The sequence below is a fragment of the Apodemus sylvaticus genome, chromosome 4, assembly GCF_947179515.1.
Source record: "Apodemus sylvaticus chromosome 4, mApoSyl1.1, whole genome shotgun sequence".
NCBI lineage: Eukaryota > Metazoa > Chordata > Mammalia > Rodentia > Muridae > Apodemus > Apodemus sylvaticus.
In genome coordinates this window covers 337,103-357,680 of record NC_067475.1, presented here as the reverse complement: position 1 = coordinate 357,680, position 20,578 = coordinate 337,103, and the positions used below count along the sequence as shown (strand labels likewise).

Sequence of the window (20,578 nt, the reverse complement as noted above, 5' to 3'; positions counted from 1 at the left end):
GTACCCTGTCACTATGACAGTTACAACATAATGATAATGACTGTGCTTTCTCTAACCAGTTCTAGGTCATGTATAATAAATATATTTTTTTAATAATTGAGTAAATGAATCACAGTGAGGATGACAGCAAAGAAATGGTGGACAAATATTTACACCAAGAAAGTGTCAAGACTAAGGTCATCTCAGGACTGCATGACAGGCCCCCATGGCTCCTTTTTATCCAACTCACTTCTCTCTCTCCTTGGGAAGGATCCAAGTCTGGAAAACAGCCAAAACACTGTTATGGAAACACTAAGTCCAAATAATGTGCAAGCATCTAAAGTGTTGAAAGCCACTTTTGTTACCTTCCATCAGCTGAGGGGTGGGGAGGATTCCCAGAAGCACAGGCTCCTCCAATAAGGATTAGATTGCATACAAAAAAAGCCCTGGCTAAGAATTTGCTTCCTCATCCTACATCTGGTACCAGAACTCTAATCTTCACTGCAAGAAAATGTCGATCCAGTAAGTATCTCTGAGAGAGCTTCTATCATGACTTTGTGATGGTAAATGGTCTATTTCAGGATTTTATAGAAAGATAGTATTAGCTTGCTTAAGACAACTCTTAGGCCTAGCTGGAGATACTTCTTCCTGCAGTGAACAGAATATACAAAGTTCACATTTAGATGATGGTGAGATCTATATGATTTGCAATAGGCCTGGAAGGCAGTTATGAACACAGATATGAATTTCATGTCTATCCTAGCCAATTCCTACCTGTGTGGCTTTGGCAAATTACATATGCTTTTAAGTCTAAATTACTTAACTTTTAAAGATTTTTCCAAATACAGGAGTGATATCATAATACTACTTACCACACTGTGTTGCTGAGAGATTTAAATGTTATAGTACAATATGAAATTCTTTTTATAAACTGTCTAATAATAAGTGCTTGATAAAATGTAGTTAGAATTAGAAGGTCTAGCTAGTTAGGACTGCACTTTAAGACGTTATAAAATGGAATAAAAGACAAGACACAAGTAGGCACACACAAACAAGTATAGAACTTGAGTCCCTCGATCTTCCTCTTGAATGTACTTTAACTCTTGAGGATTGGTAGAGACATGAGATGATGGGAAGAACTAATAGTATAATGTGGTGAATAAAAAGGGTGGGGCACCTGGCTCTGAATGCTGGTCATATTTTATGTGAATGAATGAGTCCATAAGAAGGTAAGGAGTGCCTCAGTTGGGTGTCTTTAGGCAGATAGTTCTTGAAAAGAATCTTGTGTCACAATTCATGAATAGACGTGAACACAGTTGGTTTAATTGATATGTTTTCAGAAGCATAAAAACTGCATAAAGTAGGATTTGGACAATATGGACATTTTTATTAAAAGTGGCAATATTCTCTTTGACATGAAAGGAAGGGCCTGAGCCCTTCCTCATAAAACCCTAAGTAGGCTGGGCTACAGGTGAACTGGAAGAAGTTCTTAAAAACGCCCAAATGGATGGAGCTAGAGAACATCATACTAAGCGAGGTAACCCAGACTCAAAAGGTGAATCATGGTATGCACTCACTAATAAGTGGTTATTAACCTAGAAAACTGGAATACCCAAAACATAATCCACACATCAAATGAGATACAAGAAGAAAGGAGGAGTGGTCCCTGGTTCTGGAAAGACTCAGTGAAACAGTATTCGGCAAAACCAGAACGGGGAACTGGGAAGGGGTGGGAGGGAGGACAGGGGAAGAGAAGGGGGCTTACGGGACTTTCAGGGAGTGGGGGGGCTAGAAAAGGGGAAATCATTTGAAATGTAAATAAATTATATCGAATAAAAAAAATTTAAAAAACAAAAACAAAAAAAAAAAAAAAAAAAAAAAAAAACGCCTTTCTCCAAAACAGAGGCACTTCCTCTGACCCTCCGGAATACTCCTGTATTCCGGAGGGTCAGTAAGTAATCAGGTAAGTCAGTAGTCAGGTAAGTAAGAATCAACCTGTGCTTTTTCTCACAACCCTGACATTTCAGAATTGAACACCCTGCTGGTGGCTACAAGAAACTATTTGAAACTGTGGAGGAACTGTCCTCACCACTAACAGCTCATGTCACAGGTTGGTCTCATTGATCTTATTTTGCTTCTAAACTGCTTCTAAACTGGCATCTTGCTGTATAGCCTAGGTTAGTGTAAACCATGACACCTTTCTTGCTTTGTCCTCTGAGTACTGGGTTCAAGCTACCAAAGTCTGACTCTTCTGAGAGCTTTCTTTTCTGTCAAGATAATTTTTCTCAGCCTTCAGATTCATTAAGGTCTCTAAATACTGATTCTGTTTCTACAATACAGGGAAGGAAATGTGGAGCTCATAATGTTTGTTTTGCCTTCTAAAATTTTTTACTAAATAAAATAAGCATGTATATCAGCCTAGTATGACTAGTGAATTTTGACCAGCCCAACCACAAATTGTCTTCTGACTTCCACATGCCTCCTTTGACACATGTCTATACATATATAGAGAGAGTGAATGGTCTTTATTCATCATAAGGATCTAAAACCAGGAGAAAATGAAGAATAGGATGGGGGAAAATCAGATTTAAGACACTCAAGGCTTTGAGAATTGCTTCTGATGTTACTTTTGAACTTTGGGTTTTGATATTATAACCCTTCTCCTGCCAGAAGATAGTGGCACAAACTTTTAACCCCAGCACTCAGGAGACATAGACAGCAAGTCACCATGAGTTTGTGTCTATAGAGTAAAGAGCAGGATAGCCCAGGCCACACAGATGTTCTGTTTTAAGAAACAAATAAAAACAAAACTATAAAGATAAAATCATCTCCCCTTATTTACCTCCTCTCTTATTTCCTCAGTGTAAAAACATGTTACTTAACTAAAATTTCTTAAGAATAAAGATTACAATTTTGTCATCTTCAATATGGCACTGTTCAGTGCCTTCCAACAGAAAATGTCTTTTAAGTGTCTGTTCCACAAAAACCTTAAAAGAGCCTATTGACAAGTATATGAGAGTTTTGCTTTGAAGAGTAGTGGTGTCATGCCTGTCATATCAGAAGCACCTGCAGATGACAGTGCTGTTACAGTCCTATAGTTTCACCATCTGTGAATCCTATTAGTGGCTTAAAAACTTTAATGCTTCAATTCCTTCACTTTCTAAAGACCAACATTTATTTTACGGGGATATTGTAAAGACTAAGGTACTTTAGGTATAATGACTCATCCTGTATCTGATACCAAGTAAGCAATAGACAGTAATCACTATTAATATCATCAACTCTGTCCAAAGAACTCATGTGACTCATACCTTGCTATGTATAACAGGATGCTATGTGAAATATCACTGGTTGTACATCTTTCCTCTGTTTTATGCTCTATAAAAAGACAAGGAGAGAAGTGAATACTCCTCGACTAGATGGTGGCATTACAGTCTAGGTTTAATATCAAACATTAGCTTTCAGTCAAAACAAATATTGTTTTCTAATTTTTATTTAATGTCTGTTTGGTGGTTGAACTTAATATTTAGCAAATAATCTATTTGTTTTAAAATAAATACCTGGTAAGGATTGAGCAAACATACTTTTCTAGGAATGAGAGGACTGATAATGAGTTTGTGGAAGATGGAAGTCCCCAATGACAATATTGATGTCCTTCATTTTTTGATGAGGAAACAAAAGCTCTCAGAGAAAGCAGGAGGATAATTCTACATCTGAATTCAGGTCCTGACATTCATCCCTGTACCTTATCTGCCACAAAGATTGAATTTCATAAAAGGTGCTCATTTATATCCTAAGATAAATGGGAGTTTTAGATTTTAAAAACACAGCCAACATTCTTGTTGCTTTAGTTAAAAGGTTCCTTCTTGATGGATATAGTAGTGCACATCTTTAATTTCAGCATTCAAAAGACAGAGGCAAAAATATGAGGCCAGCTTGGACTGTTTAACTGAGTATAGACCATCAAAGCACCCTATTTCAAAAAATTGCATTTTTTTAAATAAACACACCTGGTTTTAGTAATTTGACTCATGCCCCTAAAGTCTATCGTTGTACTTTTTAATCCACCAAATTGCATAAGATAAACTGATGTTCTATCTAGAGGTAAGCTTACAAATGACAAGCAGGAAACCAGGGAATCTAGTAGGTAGTACCACCTGATATCTCACTTTGCTGCAGGCAGGATTCCCCTCTGGCTCACTGGCAGTCTCCTCCGATGTGGGCCAGGGCTCTTTGAAGTTGGATCTGAGCCTTTCTATCACCTGTTTGATGGACAAGCCCTTTTGCACAAGTTTGACTTTAAGGAAGGCCATGTCTCATACCACAGAAGGTAAGTCAGCACTGTGTTCCATGACTGACCTCACCAGAGTAGAGCCTATCTCAGTTCTCCTGTTTGAACTTACACCTTCATGAATGCAGAGAAGACCTAAATTCATTTCTTTCTTCTTTCTTCTTTCTTCTTTCTTCTTTCTTCTTTCTTCTTTCTTCTTTCTTCTTTCTTCTTTCTTCTTTCTTCATGGTCTAACCAGGTCTGTATATTTGAACAGTCACCTGAGAATGCTAAAATGAGATAATGGGGGTCAAGAGCTCAGAGCCAAACATGACTCTCTTCAAATCCTGAATCCACCAGGCACCATTGTGTCTTGACTGATAGCATCTGGCAGAGAATTATTAGCCTCTAATTATTTTGTCATCTGTAAAATGAAAGAAATGGTGGAATCTACTCTATAGAATCTACCCATGACTAAATGAGAATAAAACATGTAACTCAGTAATAATGCAGTAAAACCAAAAGCCGCTATTACTGTTGTGATTATTAGAGTATTGGGTTATGTAGATTCCTTTCATTTTTTTAGCACCAGAAAGGTCTGAGATAGCAGCTGGTAAGATGGCATAAAAGGTGAGGGCACATGCCATTAAGCCTCATACTAATTCACGCGCACTTAAAAAATTGTAAGAACTTGAAGAAGGTTCCCCAGAAACACTAGATAGAGACGTGAGGAGGAGTGAGAGAAGAGACATAGAGAGAAAGAGACAGACAAAGAGAAAGTATTTAGTGAGTTATTTGCTAAAGGGTTGGAACAATGACTCAGAGGACAGAGGACCCATGGCATCTACTGCTCACAACTGTCTGCAACTCTAGACCAAGGGAATCTGATGCTTTTTCTCGCCTCTGTGGGCAACAGGCACACATGTAGTACATAGACATATGTGCAAGCAGAACACACATACATATAATAGTTTTATTAATAACAACAATGAAGAGTTATTGCTAAAGCCATCATTCTAAGAAGCTCCCATAACAACACAGTAAATACCCTGATTCTTATTTGAATATTCAGGCCCGTTAGTGTTATGATCACCATGAATTTCAAGCATTTTGAAGGGACATCAAAGGAAGAGTAAGAGGAAATAGGAAATAGGATTTGAACTGTGACAAGAGAGAGTCAGGGACTGCCAAGTATAAGTTTTTCTAGGAAAGCAATTTTGGATTTCAGACAAAGCTTTCATATAACTTCTAATGTAAACTTCCATATACAATCCTCTTTACAAAAGCACAAAATCAAAATTTACTTTGCCCTCCATATGGCAAGCCTCAAATAGCATTTTCCAGGTGGTCTAGGAAATAGCTCACAGATCACCCTGTAGAAGAGATAAAATTCAATAAAAACTAAATTTTAAAGTATACAATAAATTTTAAAATTAAAGAGAAATACAAAGTCAAAGAAATGAAAAGAATATGATCCATCACACTGTGTCCTATAATGTGATGAGCTATATGTATGAAGTATCCAGATGTTCTAGCTTGTTTTCTATTTCTGTGATAAACATCACAACCAAGGAAAACTTGAGTAGGAAAGGTGTTTATTTCATCTTTACAATTCATTACCAGGGGAAGCCAAGGCAGGAAGGAAACAAGATATGGAACACAGACCAAAAGGAATATTGTATACTATCTAATGGTTTGTTCCTCCTCCTCCTCCTCCTCCTCCCTCCTCCTTCTTCCTCTTCTTCTTCCTCTTCTTCTTCTTCGTCCTCTTCTTCTTCCTCTTCTTCTTCCTCTTCTTCTTCTTCCTCTTCCTCCTTCTCCTCTTCTTCCTCTTCTTCTTCCTCTTCTTCTTCCTCTTCTTCTTCCTCTTCCTCCTCCTCCTCCTCCTCCTCCTCCTCCTCCTCCTCCTCCTCCTCCTCCTCCTCCTCCTCCTTCTTCTTCTTCTTCTTCTTCTTCTTCTTCTTCTTCTTCTTCTTCTTCTTCTTCTTCTTCCCCCTACTCTTCCTCTTCCTCCTCCTCCTTCTTCTCTCTACCTCTCTCTCCTTTCTTTACAAAATGTTTTGGAAATATTATTTTATGTGTATGTTTGCCTGCATGTATATCTGTATACCATATTCATGCAGTACCTGAAGAAACCAGAAGATCATGTCATATCTCCTGGGAGTGGAGTTATAGATAGCTGGTTGTGAGTCTAAAACATGGGTGCTGGGAATTGAATCCAAGTCCTCTGGAAGAGCAGCCAATGATCTCAATGACTGAGCCACCATTCCAGCCTAGTGTTTTCTTGTATTACCTGCACAGTGGTACCATCCACAGTGGTCTAGACTCTCCTGAATCAATCATTAATTTGATAAAATGTCCCATGAACTTGCCTACAGGAAATCTGATGGATGCATCTTTTCAATGAAAGGTTTTTTTTTTTCCCAAAGAATTCTAGTTTATGTCAAGTTGACAAAAACTACCCACCATGATAAAGATCACTTACTTTTTCTAACTCTGACCAATGTCACAATAATATGTCAACTACTTAACTATCAGTGCCTTAGTTTCTCTATCGATCATTTGAGGAGATTCATGATTTCAATTTGATGAAAACACACTGACTCTCAGCTTCATGTGTCTTGAACGAATAGCCTGCTTGTATTCTTTTTCCCATTTCTCAATATTCTTCAGATTCATCCGCACTGATGCTTATGTTCGAGCAATGACTGAGAAGAGGATTGTCATAACAGAATTTGGCACCTGTGCTTTCCCAGACCCCTGCAAGAATATATTTTCCAGGTTAATGGAACCAAACTACATTTTATGTTAGCCCCCTTTTGTTCATGTAGTTTTAAAGTTACTGAACTGCAAAATTCATTTGCTTCTGCAGGTTTTTTTCTTACTTTCGAGGAGTAGAGGTTACTGACAATGCCCTTGTAAATGTCTACCCAGTGGGAGAAGATTACTATGCATGCACAGAGACAAACTTTATCACAAAGATTAACCCAGAGACCTTGGAGACGATTAAGCAGGTAGGATACTGTGCTTAGGGGACATCACTCAAGCACATAAAATTGGAAACTTAGAATTAAAACATTAGGATAAATTTGACAGAAAGAACAATGAGACAGAATAAATTTCAACTTCTTGCTGGTCCCCAGCAATGAGATATTTAACACAGGATGGAATTTATTTCTTAATTTATGACATTTGGAATACACAAATGGGAGGAAACCATTAAAACAACCTACATTTGTTCATTTGTAAAACAAATGTTTTGTGACACCTTCCCATGTATTAAAACTTCTGTAATGTATAAGAGATATATCAATGAGTAGTACATCACTGCCTCTGACCTTCAGGTATAATAGGCTAGCTTGGATCCAATGTGTAGCAGTCTTAAAAATAACAGCTATTAATATTAAATACCTGCCATTGGTTATCCTAAGCAACTTTGCTGCACCAATTTGTCCCTTTTTATAGATATTTATTAGAAATAAAGCTATATTTTAAATAAAATAGTATTGATCAAAATATTGGAAAATGATACACTTTGTATTTTTCAAGAATAATACTTATAATAGACACAGAATCTCAATCAGTATGTACTAACATATGTTTGCAAAGTATTGTGCTTGTCTTTAGTAAGCTTAACTTCTAGATGGGGAAATCAAAGAGGCACACTATAGTAGGATTCAGAAAGTGATAAATCTTTTAAGAAAATGTGAACCTAAGGGAAACAAATACAAAAGTGTGACTCAAGGCATTTGTTTAGGTTGAAAAAGATGATATCAAAGTTTAAACTCTTTCATTTCATCTGAGTACATGTAACTTCAGTGAATTTGGTCAAAGAATATTCTAGATTGAGGGGTTGTATGATTGAAGTAACAGAGATGGGAAAACATTTTTGCAGAAACTGAGAATAATCTTTTTTATGCTAAACCTGCAGCAATTCTCTATGAAAGTTTTAGACAGGAGATGACTCTTCAATGTAGGCTGTCCCATACACTGAAAAAACATGATGATCCTGACTTTATTATCTTAATTCCAGAAATGTCCTTGATCACTATGAAATTCAAAAATGGCTCTGATATCTCAGATAGGGGACAATAACACTTTCAGAACTAGTAATCTAGAAGTGTAGATGGTTTAAAGAGGAGTAGTGGGACATAATAGGGTGAAACCAAAAGCTAGAATACTAAGCTAGAAATTTGAAATAAACTGTTTTTCTATTTGAAAACTACTGAAAGTGTTTGCTCAAACAAATTATACAAGCAGTTATACTTTAAGGTATTTACTTGGGATTGGGAAGCAATAAAGGCTAAATAGGGAACCAATCATGGAATTCAGGACTATAAGAACATTAATGTGATGTTCATTTTCAAATAATTAGAATAAAGGAGTTTATATATTATACCATTAGTTTATTGACCTCAACCTCAATGTCCAGTATTAGTTTACTGACCTCAGCATATACCCAGTGTGCAACTGAAACTGAAAGGATCCTCAAGTTTTGTCTTTCATTCCACAGGTTGATCTTTGCAACTATGTTTCTGTCAATGGTGCCACTGCTCATCCACATATTGAAAGTGATGGAACAGTTTACAACATTGGCAATTGCTTTGGGAAAAATTTTACAGTTGCCTACAACATTATTAAGATCCCTCCACTCAAAGCAGGTAAGGTTGTAATCTTCCCTTTAGTAGGGGAAAAAGGTGTTCCTATCATTGAAAAAAGTATCATTGATACTATCTAGATCATAGTATCAAGATTACTCTCTAATTTAATAAGATTTACTCTAATTAGGTGACTAATGTCCAAAGGCAGGACAGTAAACAATGATGTCTTCAAAATAGAGAAAGCAAGGAGTCAAGTTCTATTCTACAATGTTTCAAAATCTAGTGCCTTTAAATATTAATTATATCAAATATAAATTTGATGAATCTAATTCTATAAAATATTTATTGAGACCTTATTCTTATTCCAAGCAAAATCTTCAGCTAAAAATCTTTATATGGAATGACTGAAAATTATAGGGAGTAAGGTTGATAACATTATTTAAGAAGTCATTCACATTATTTTCTCATCTGTAAACTTTAGAGTGTCTAGCATTTATTGGACAGAGCTGTTGATACTATTCATCCATACTATAGTTCTAAGGAACTTTGCAATGCCAAAGAGCACTTTGCCCACTCTAAAGCACTGCTTTGTTTGCTTGGACTTAAATGTGACCTCTACTTGCTGTAAAATGTGACTCTATATACTCTTCCCTGTGCACTTTTTCAAATGTGCTGCTATCAAGATTTTCCTAGGTCAGTGTAGCTTCACAAGAAAGAGAATTCACCAAAATGTGGGCAGATTTGGAAAACAATACTGGTATCATATGTAGAACTATTTGGTCTCCTGGGATGGAGGATAGCCCTCTTCTTGGAAGAGATTGAAACTGTTTCTAACTGTAAATAGCAGGCTGAAGGGGAATAAAATATTAAAGACAAGATATCAAGGCCAGGACCAATCAGAAAAGAAAACCCTAAGGGATCGCAAGAGCCTATAAAATGCCCTACCCCAAACCAAAGATGAGATTCCAACCTCTGAAGTCTGTTCTATACCCTCAATAGAAGTAGTTTGCCAACTAAAGTTAAGTTTGGGGAGTCTGTTCTTTAATTCTATCTTTGTCTAGTATGTCTTTTTTCCCTTTTCAGCCCATAATTTCCTTCCATTCCACCAGGTGCCCTAAGATCTGTACCTATTATTTTCTGTCTATAACCATCAGCTGTTGTATTCTTGTCCTCTCTTTCAGTTCTCTAGCTAACAATGGCTCCTTGCTCTCCAGCTGTCACTACATTTTCCTGAGTGAGTCTTCTTTCTAAGGCATACAATTGTTTGTCCTTACCCGAGAAGGAACTTGGTGGAACCCTTAGGTAACCACCCCTCACTCAAGACCCCCTTAACAACATAAAATTCTACTAGGATATCACAATGACTGAGAAAATGAAAACAAGCTCTGAAAAAAATCCACATATGAAAATGTATTTTTGCTTATATAAGTTGTTTTGAATGTTTTACATAAAAAAGTAGAAGGAAAAAGAAGAAGAAGAAGAAGAAGAAGAAGAAGAAGAAGAAGAAGAAGAAGAAGAAGAAGAAGAAGAAGAAGAAGAAGAAGAAGAAGAAGAAGAGAAAGAAAGAAAGAAAGAAAGAAAGAAAGAAAGAAAGAAAGAAAGAAAGAAAGAAAGAAAGAAAGAAAGATAGAAAGAAAGAAGACGAAGAAGAAATTTTTCTAAAGCCTTTAAAACCACTTTATTTCAGACAAAGAAGATCCAATAAACAAGGCAGAAGTTGTTGTGCAGTTCCCCTGCAGTGATCGGTTCAAGCCATCTTATGTACACAGGTAATTTGAAGGACAGCTTAAATTTAAAGATGTCCCTTTGCCTACCTGTGATACCAATCCCGATCTGGAAGGTCTTTGTAAAAAACTAAGTTTAAAGCCAATTAATTCCATGTAAGCATTGTAGATCTGAGTAACTAAATATACTTTTTGTAGATCCCTGCCCACCCATAACTGAGAACTAGCTCTTCTATTCACAAGCTCATTTGTGTTTCTGAATAGTTTTGGTCTGACTCCCAACTATATCGTTTTTGTGGAGACTCCAGTCAAAATTAACCTTTTCAAGTTTCTTTCTTCGTGGAGTCTTTGGGGAGCTAACTACATGGACTGCTTTGAGTCCAATGAAAGCATGGGGGTATGTATGATCCATTTGCTACATTGTGATTCTGAGGAAAGTATTTTATAATTTTTCCCTTAACATTTATCAAAACATTTCCTTACTTTACCAGGTTTGGCTTCATGTTGCTGACAAAAAAAGAAGAAAATATTTCAATAACAAATACAGGACCTCCCCTTTCAATCTCTTCCATCATATCAATACTTATGAGGACAGTGGCTTTCTTATTGTGGATCTCTGTTGCTGGAAAGGGTAAAAAAATATGTTGAATAAATGTCCAATTCCCCAATTTCTTCTGGAAACAAAGTGCCTTAATAAATATGCAAGTCATTGTTGTTTAATGTTAATCCTATATTTAAAAGAAAAAAAGGAAGTTGTATGAAATAAGGAAAAAGTGCAATGATAATGACCAGAGAGTTTAGAAAATCAGAGACAGACTAACCATTAGAGCTAGAGTTAATACTGAAAACCAACTTGATCTAAACCAGGCCTGAAAATGAAAAGTTTTTGAGGTCTATAAAGTGCCTTGACTCCTCTCTCATTCTAAATAATAGAAACAGAAATGCTATTCTCAGGCTAGTCATTAAAAATAGATTGACTCCTAAAGACACAGAGTGGAGACAATGGGACAGAACAAAGAGTATGTAAAGCTGCTGTTACTGCAGCATATCCATGAGGTAAGCCTTTTTATTTTCCCTCACCAAGTAGGAGGAGGAAATGACTCTGACCTTATTTCTGTCAATAGCAATCTGAGTTGTGATCTAAGGAACAATCAAACATATGTGCTTTCAAAGGCATGAGTCACCATCTAGGTGTGGGTGATTAAATACTAACCTTTGGGAGGAAGAGGCAAGAAGATCTTAAGTTCAAGGTCAGTCATGCTACATTAGACCCTCTTTCATTATTTGTAATTGTGTTCATGTTTGACTTCTTGTTTTCACAGGTTTGAATTTGTTTATAATTACTTATATTTAGCCAATTTGCGTGAGAATTGGGAAGAAGTAAAAAGAAATGCTATGAAGGCTCCTCAGCCTGAAGTCAGGAGATACGTACTTCCTTTGACAATTGACAAGGTAACTTTCTATTTATGTGTGTCTCAACTCACTTGGAAACTGTACTGTTTATACATTTAATCCTGAAATTTCAGATATGGGAGGAGTTTTTAAAAACCATAATTAAACCTCTTATTTTAAAAATGAGGAAACTGAAGCTCAAAAGAATGGTGTGATTTTGACTTCTACAGAGCCAAGATATGTAGGTTTTTTATTTCAAATTCTGTGGCCTTTTCACTCACAAAATCCCTTTGAAACCATACTTCTTTAATAACTACAGACCCAGTGATTAAAGCATCCTTTGACAGTTATACAAATATCCTAAATAATTTTAAATTCTGCAGAAATGAAGGATCAGAAAGCAGGTTTTCAACCCATTGGCAAAAAAAAAAAACAAACGTGTTTTTCTTTTTTTCTTTTTTTTTTTATTCGATATATTCTTTATTTACATTTCAAATGATTTCCCCTTTTCTGGCTCCCCAATCCCCGAAAGTCCCATAAGCCCTCTTTCCTCCCCCTGTTCCCCCATCTACCCCTTCCCACTTCCTCGTTCTGGTATTCCCCTATACTGCTGCACTGAGTCTTTCCAAAACCAGAGGCCACTCCTCTATCTTTCTTGGACATCATTTAATATGTGCATTATGTCTTGGGGATTCAAAGTTTCTATGCTAATATCCACTTATCAGTGAGTGCATACCATGATTGATTTTTTGAAACTGGGTTACCTCACTTAGTATGATGTTCTCCAGCTCCATCCATTTTTCTAAGAATTTCATGAATTCGTTGTTTCTAATGGCTGAATAGTAAGTACTCCATTGTGTAAATATGCCACATTTTTTGTATCCATTCCTCTGTTGAGGGACACCTGGGTTTCTTCCAGCTTCTGGCTACTACAAATAGGGCTGCTATGAACATAGTGGAGCATGTGTCCTTATTGCATGCTGGGGAATCCTCCGGGTATATGCCCAGGAGTGGTATAGCAAGGTCCTCCAGAAGTGTCATGCCCAGATTTCTGAGGAACCGCCAGACTGATTTCCAAAGTGGTTGCACCATCTTGCAATCCCACCAGCAGTGGAGGAGAGTGTTCCTCTTTCTTCACATCCTAGCCAAAAGCAATCTACAGATTCAATGCAATCCCCATCAAAATCCCAACTCAGTTCATAGAGCTAGAAAGAGCAATTCTCAAATTCATCTGGAATAACAAAAAACCCAAGATAGCTAAAAACTATTCTCAACAGTAAAAGAACTTCTGGGGGGAATCTGTATCCCAGACCTCAAACATTACTACAGAGCAATAGTGATAAAAACTGCATGGTATTGGTACAATATCAAGCAAGCGGATCAATGGAATAGGATTGAAGACCCAAAAATGAACCCACATACCTATGGTCACTTGATCTTCAACAAAGGAGCTGCAAGCATCCAGTGGAAAAAAAGATTGCCTTTTCAACAAATGGTGCTCATTCAACTGGAGGTCAACTTGCAGAAGAATGCGAATTGATCCATTCTTATCTCCTAGTGCTAAGCTCAACTCCAAGTGGATCAAGGACCTCCACATAAAACCTAACACACTGAAACTAATAGAAAAGAAACTGGGGAAGACCCTTGAGGACATGGGCACAGGGGGAAAGTTCCTGAACAGAACACCAATAGCTTAAGCTCTAAGATCAAGAATTGACAAATGGGACCTCATAAAACCACAAAGTTTCTGTAAGGCAAAGGACACTGTCAAAAGGACAAAACATCAACCAACAGGTTGGGAAAGGATCTTCACCAACTCTAAATCCGACAGAGGGCTAATATATAATATATACAAAGAACTCAAGAAGGTAGAACCCAGAGAACCAAATAACCCTATTAAAAAGTGGGGTACAGAGCTAAACAAAGAATTTTCACATGAAGAACTTCGGATGGCTGAGAAGCATCTTAAGAAATGTTCAACATCATTAATCATTAGAGAAATGCAAATCAAAACAACCCTAAGGAAACTTGTTTTTCTATAAATTTGAAAATGACATTAGACAACAAAAATAATACTATTAGACAGTTAGTGGAGGAGTTTATAATATTCTTTTGAAAATTTGGTAACTGAAATAAATGCAGTAGGAAAGAGAAATAGCATACAAAATTATTAATATATAAATAAGAACCTTAAAAAACATGAACCTCAAAGTTGAGGCTTAAATACTCTTTTGATAAAGTAAACATGAACACTATAGCAGAGAAGTGATTGTCAAAAGAAACTAATAACCTGGAGAGTAGACAGTATTTAACAAAGTCCGTAGGATGCTTCATTGAAAGCAGAGGAGAGGTGGGGGTTTCTAAGGACAGCTGGAAAGAAGTATTGGAGTGAGAGATATAAAGGGGCTTTCTTTACCAGACTCTGGATAACATATAATTGGTAAGAGATTGTTGAGGGAGTATAAGTGTATATGGTTTGTGTGTGTGTGTGTGTGTGTATGTGAAAGAGAGAGAGAGAGAGAGAGAGAGAGAGAGAGAGAGAGAGAGAGAGAGAGAGATGGGTACCTCTGGAAATGGCATGGAGAGCAGAATGGGTAATACAGAATCTAAAGGTAAACTCTCTTTTAGAATATAAATGCTCTTCTGCAATTTCAGTGCTCTTTCAATCCCATTTACTCCATGCTCTAGCTGTGCCTTTTATACTGCAATGTGGCCTGTTAGTGCAATTTTAAAAGCGATAATTTCTCCTTTATCCTGGCTAGCTTCCAAATAAATGAGCCAAAGACTATGAGATTTAGTTGATCAGTGGCACAATAGCTGAACAGTATTAATTTATTTTAATCCTCTAAATTAAACTGGCTCCTCACGGCCAAATACCAGAGGTACTTGCATTTCAGTATTGATATGGCTTTCCCTGCTCCAGGTATGTTCCCATGGTATCTCCTGATCCCTCCTCTCATGGCAAATTCTCCCTTCTTTTCTCCTTTCCCCTAGCTGGGCTTAGCAGTCCAGACCTACTCTTTATGCTGCTCATCCATTAGCAGACCAGCTTTTATTGACAAGTCAGAGAATAAATGAGGAGAAATATTTATACAGCATTGAAACCAGAAATTTTTAGAATAAACATAACAATGCCATATCTGGATTGCAACCAGATATGGGGGCAGAGAAATCAGCATTAGAATAATACGTGGATAATATTTACACAATATACATGATGTCTACAGCTACCTGTCCTGCTATCACTCCTACTATAAATTTCCTTCCATTGAGCATACCACTTAATATCCTTTATGACCTAGAAATACTCCCTTTCCTGTCTCACTCAAGTCATTTTGCAGGGTCAACAATTATGAACAACATCCGTGTAGATAATCATTCTTTATCAAATTTGTCAAAATCACACTGTAGTTCAATTAGATTATCTATCTTCTCCATATTTGTACCTCTTCATTTAAATTTAAGTGTTACAAACACAGTCATGTTAGTTGGTTCAACTTTAAATGTCTGACCACAAGTCTTACTGTTTCATTTCCTAACTTCATATATTGTCTTACTTTGCTAGTTAAATATTTTAGATCTTCCTCTCCCCACTATTAAACCTCCTACTTTTAGAGCTTCATATGTAATGACGATGATGCTTTCTCTTCATCTGAAATGAAATCAAAGTGATCAGAAAAGAATTGATTCCTGCTGTCTAGTCTACCACTCACCAGCATCTATTCTGAAATTTACCATCACACTTATCCTTGGTACTCCTGGAACATTTTCAGTACCATTCTCCAAGATTAGGACAGTTTTTTCCTTCCCTACTTGAGTGCATTGCAGATTTCCTCATCTAAGAGTTTGTATCAAATGCCACTTTTACAAAGAAACTTACTCTGACCCCATGTTAAATTTTCAACCCACAAATTCTTCACTCTTTGAATCCTTTTACTATTGTATTTTTATTTCTATATTTATGGTACACTATACACTTTATTAAGTGTATTTGTTAATCTCTAAATAGAACATAAGCTTCACTGCCCCCTAACAAACTTTCCCCTCCTATTACCTAGCATGGTGCCTAGCACACAAGTTAATTAAGAAACTGACTTGCCTGACTGATTGGGTGCATGAAAGAATAGACTTTTAGAACAGGACAATGTCATGTGCCACCTATTCTGAAGTATAAGACCATGATTGAGATTTTTAAGCTAATCAATACGGTTGTCACGTTAGAGACAGACATTTAACCCTGAACAATATGTTTCCAGCAGCTTACTTATAACCTAACAGTATGGCATCTGAGAGACTTCCAATGCCAATACAGTAGCCAGTCTTCTTGTCTGGTTGTTTTTGTTGTTGTTCCTTACATGGTGACCTCTGAAAAGAGGAAATGTTTGGGAAGTCTGCATTTACAGATACTTGAATTTCTTTCCCTTCTCACTGTGGTCTCTGTTATCGTCTTTCTTAGGTCGACATGGGCAGAAATTTAGTCACACTCCCCCATACAACTGCCACAGCCATTCTGTGCAGTGATGAGACCATATGGCTGGAACCTGAGGTTCTCTTTTCAGGGCCCCGTCAAGGTAAGGTGATCTAGAAAAAAACTGAGAAGGGAAATCGATGATCTACTTAAAGATATTGAATTTTCCTGTACCCGTGTTCTGTTTTTAAGCCTTTGAATTTCCTCAAATCAATTACCAGAAATGTGGGGGGAAACCTTACACTTATGCATACGGACTTGGCTTGAATCACTTTGTTCCAGACAAGGTAATAAAGTACTAACATCCAATAGATCTTTGATTCATATGCTAGTCAAGTAAAGCAGCTCATTAATAATTGCTTTTTCTTGGGCATAAGCAGCTCTGTAAGCTGAATGTCAAAACTAAAGAAATCTGGATGTGGCAAGAGCCGGATTCTTACCCATCTGAACCCATCTTTGTTTCTCAACCCGATGCTCTGGAAGAAGATGATGGTAATGGAAGCAATGAGTGTGTCTGGACTTTCCTCTATATTGAAATTCAGTGTGTTCTCTATTAGGAAAGGGGTTGGGCTGATTATTTACTAACTTTTAAAGGGTGGTTCTTAAACTGAATGGAATTGCACCAAAAAACTGAATTTCTGTGGTCAGGTCTTATAGATTGCTACTAGAAAAAACAAAATGCAACCAATCAAAACAAAAACAAAAACAAAATGTGACAATAAAACACCTTCTGTGTCATAGTGAAGCTTTGAATGGAAAGGATGAGAAAGAGCATAAAAACAATTCCTTTTTTAAAAATATTTTTATTTTCTATATTTTGTTTACATTCCAAATGATTTCCCCTTTCCCAGATCCCCCCCTCCCCATATGTCCCATAAACCTTCTTCTCTCCATCCATTCTCCAATCACCTTCCTCCTTTTTCTTTGTCCTTATATTCCCCTCCAATGCTAGATCAATCCTTTCCAGGATCAGGACCCTCTCCATACTTCTTCATGGGAGTCATTTGTTATGCGATTTGTGCCTTAGTTATTCAGAGCTTCTGGGCTAATTAATATCCACTTATCAGAGATTGCATTCCATGTGTATTCTTTTGTGATTGGGTTACCTCACTTAGATGATATTTTATAGATCAAACCATTTGCCTAAAAATTTTGTGAATTCATCATAACAAAAATTCTAATTGCCTTTCTTCACCAAAATATATTTCTGAAGAAGTAGATGGAGCTCTAAGAAACAAAATATTTTAGCTGGTCAATGAATGTGCACGTCTGGGACTCTAGTGCCCATTTGTTTGTTTTAGTAAGTTGAAGCTAAGAAAGAACCAGAGCCATAGCATATAATAAAGCAACTGTATTACATAGCATCAGTCTTGATTAAGCATTAATGCTAGAGATCCTGAAAAGTTAAATCAGTGGTTAAGAGCACTACCTGCTCTTGTTGAAGACAGGGTTCAATTTCCAGCACCCACATTATAACTCACAACCTTTGGCTTCAGGTAATTCAGAACCTTCTTCTGGCCTCTATGGACACCAGAAATATATATGGTACATAGACAGTTATGCAGACAAAATAACTATACACATAAAAAGAATAAAAGAATTTTAAAACATTAATGCAAAGACAGAATAAGGTATTATATTCTGTGGGGTTGAAATTTTAAAAAAATGGGAAACCATAGTAAAATGAAAAATAATTTGGGTGGCCATTTTCTGATAAGTGGTTTTATATTCACACCATTTACTGAAAAGTATAAAAGCTAGGATTTCATTTTGTTTGAAAGAAGTCAATTTACAAATAAGTCTTGAAATTTATATTTATAACACACTTTTCTGTTTTAAAAGTTCTAAAGTGTATAGTGTATATGTTTATTTAATCATAACTTATATTAAAAATAAGAACAAAGATCTGCTCCCTTAGTCAACATTGATGAGTCAATTCTTTGATCTGGTTATTGTATTAAGAAACTGTGGTGTCAAAGTCACTCCCTTCCTGGGGATAGTGCAAGTCCAGGAAGAAAGAGCTTAGAATATTCCTTCAAGTACACAGCCAGGTTATTAAAGAACCAGAATCACAATAAGTCACATTGTTTTCTATGTGACTTATTTATAATTTATCTCTATTCTTAATGTAATACCACATTACAACCTATATAATTTCAATGTCAGATATTCTTAAAACCTGACTTTAAAATCTCAACACTGCCTTAATTAACAGGTGTGGTTCTGAGTGTGGTGGTGAGCCCTGGGTCAGGACAAAAGCCTGCATATCTCCTGGTTCTGAATGCCAAAGACTTGAGTGAAATAGCAAGGGCTGAAGTGGAGACTAATATCCCTGTGACCTTCCATGGACTGTTCAAAAGATCATGAAACTATTCCAAGTCAGCAAAAATGGCTCTGTGAGTAAAATCACTTGTTGTCAGGCCTGAAAACCTGAGTTAAATCTCTGTGGTCCTCATCATGAAAGTACAGAACTTACTCCTGGAAGTTGTCTTTTGACCTCTACAGACACATGATGAGACACATATGTCCATAAATAATAAATAAATGTAATATTTGTTTAAAAATACAGAAAATCATCAATATATTCTAGCAAGACATGTTTCTTCTAATGGCAAAACCAAGAAGGCCAGTTAGCTCCAACTATATAATTAAATTCTGTTTATTTTAGGGGTTGGAGAGATGGCTCAGCAGTTAAGAACACTGACTGCCCTTCTACAGATCCCGAGTTCAATTCCTAATGACCACATGGTAGCACACATCCATCTGTAATATGATCCAATGCCTTCTGGTGTGTCTGAAGACAGCTACAGTGTACTCATATATATATATATATATATATATATATATATATATATATATATATATATATATATATATATATTTATGATAAATCTTAAAAATAAAACAAAAAAAGGAAAAAATTCTGTTTATTTCATCTTGTCTATCAGGGTTTTACATCAAAGATGTGCACAGTTTCGCAGTGTTTTCAGAAATTTCTGAGTTGGACAGTAGTTCATTTAAAAATTAAGTGATTAAAAAAAATTAAGTGGGAGAACAGCGGTACCTCCTTGGGCCACCAGAAGCGGGTACTCTGCCCTGCAGAGAAGGTGGAGTTGCCATCTTTGTCCCTAGTCAGATGAGACAGGCCACCCCAGGTACTGAGCTATCCCGAGTATAAGACCTCCAGGGAGGCAGACAACTGAGCTGCAGGCTGCTGCCTGCACCTAGGAACTGGGAGAGTAGTGGTTCCTCTGTGTGCCAGCCAGTTGTGGGGCCAGTGCCCTGAGGGATCCCCACTGCCATCCTTGCTCTCTGACAGAGCAGACAGGCAGTACCAGGTTCAGTCCACAGAGACAACCCAAGCATAACATTGCTTGGGGAAGGAAACACCAAGGCTCCAACAGCACCCAAGAAGAGGGCAGCACAACAGCAATCTCTGATTGGGGGGAGGGGAAACCCAGCCATCCAGTGTTATGGAAATAGCCTTACAGCCTCACAGGAGGCTCAAACACCAGCCAGAGACAAGACCAACTAACACCAGAGATAACAAGATGGCAAAGGGCAAACGCAGGAATGCTACTAACAGAAATCTAAGCAATATGGCAGTGTCTGAAACAAAATCTCCAACATCAGCAAGTCCTGGTTACGCCAACAAACCAGAACAACAAGATTTGGATTTAAAATCGCTGGTCATGATGCTGCTAGAAGAACACAAAAAGAACATAAATGAAGCTCTTAGAGAAATACAGGGGAACATGAATAAGCTAGAAACCCATATAATGGAAACACAACAATCACTTAAAGAAATTCAGGAGAATAAGTCTCAAGCGATAGAAGCCAATAAAGAAGAAACACACACACACACACACACAAAACAACTTAAAGAAATGCAGGAGAAAGTGAGTCAAATGGAGGAAGTCATGAAAGAGGAAACACAAAAATCTCTTAAATAAGTAAAGGAAAACACAAACAAACAAATGAAAGAACTGAGCAAAACCATCCTGGATCTAAAAGCAGAAGTAGAAACAACTAATAAATCACAAAGAGAGAGAACTTTGGAGTTAGAAAATCTTGGGAAGAAATCAGAGGTCATAGATGCAAATATCAACAACAGAATACAAGAGATGGAAGAAAGAATCTCAGA

The 20,578-nt window shown here is 36.9% G+C and overlaps 1 protein-coding gene across 2 annotated transcripts; it reads left to right on the top strand.

The window, feature by feature from the left end:
- Positions 1-490: 490 nt before the first annotated feature.
- On the top strand, positions 491-18,801 carry Rpe65 (retinoid isomerohydrolase RPE65). 2 transcript variants are annotated; one of them, XM_052178841.1, is made up of 14 exons: positions 491-501; positions 2,007-2,089; positions 4,159-4,309; positions 6,923-7,030; positions 7,122-7,263; positions 8,763-8,910; positions 10,538-10,619; positions 10,839-10,971; positions 11,066-11,205; positions 11,897-12,026; positions 16,423-16,537; positions 16,627-16,721; positions 16,815-16,926; positions 18,650-18,801. In XM_052178841.1, exons 1-14 carry the CDS (start codon positions 491-493, stop codon positions 18,799-18,801), a joined length of 1,602 nt encoding a protein of 533 aa, XP_052034801.1. The 2 variants fall into 2 exon arrangements, with proteins under 2 accessions (XP_052034801.1, XP_052034802.1); XM_052178842.1 differs by lacking the exon at positions 6,923-7,030.
- The last annotated feature ends 1,777 nt before the right edge of the window (positions 18,802-20,578 follow it).

Coding starts and splice junctions, on each gene's coding strand:
- Rpe65 (XM_052178841.1), top strand. Junction 8,911..10,537: donor GATCCCTCCACTCAAAGCAG/GTAAGGTTGTAA, acceptor ACTTTATTTCAG/ACAAAGAAGATCCAATAAAC. Junction 16,722..16,814: donor ATCACTTTGTTCCAGACAAG/GTAATAAAGTAC, acceptor GGGCATAAGCAG/CTCTGTAAGCTGAATGTCAA.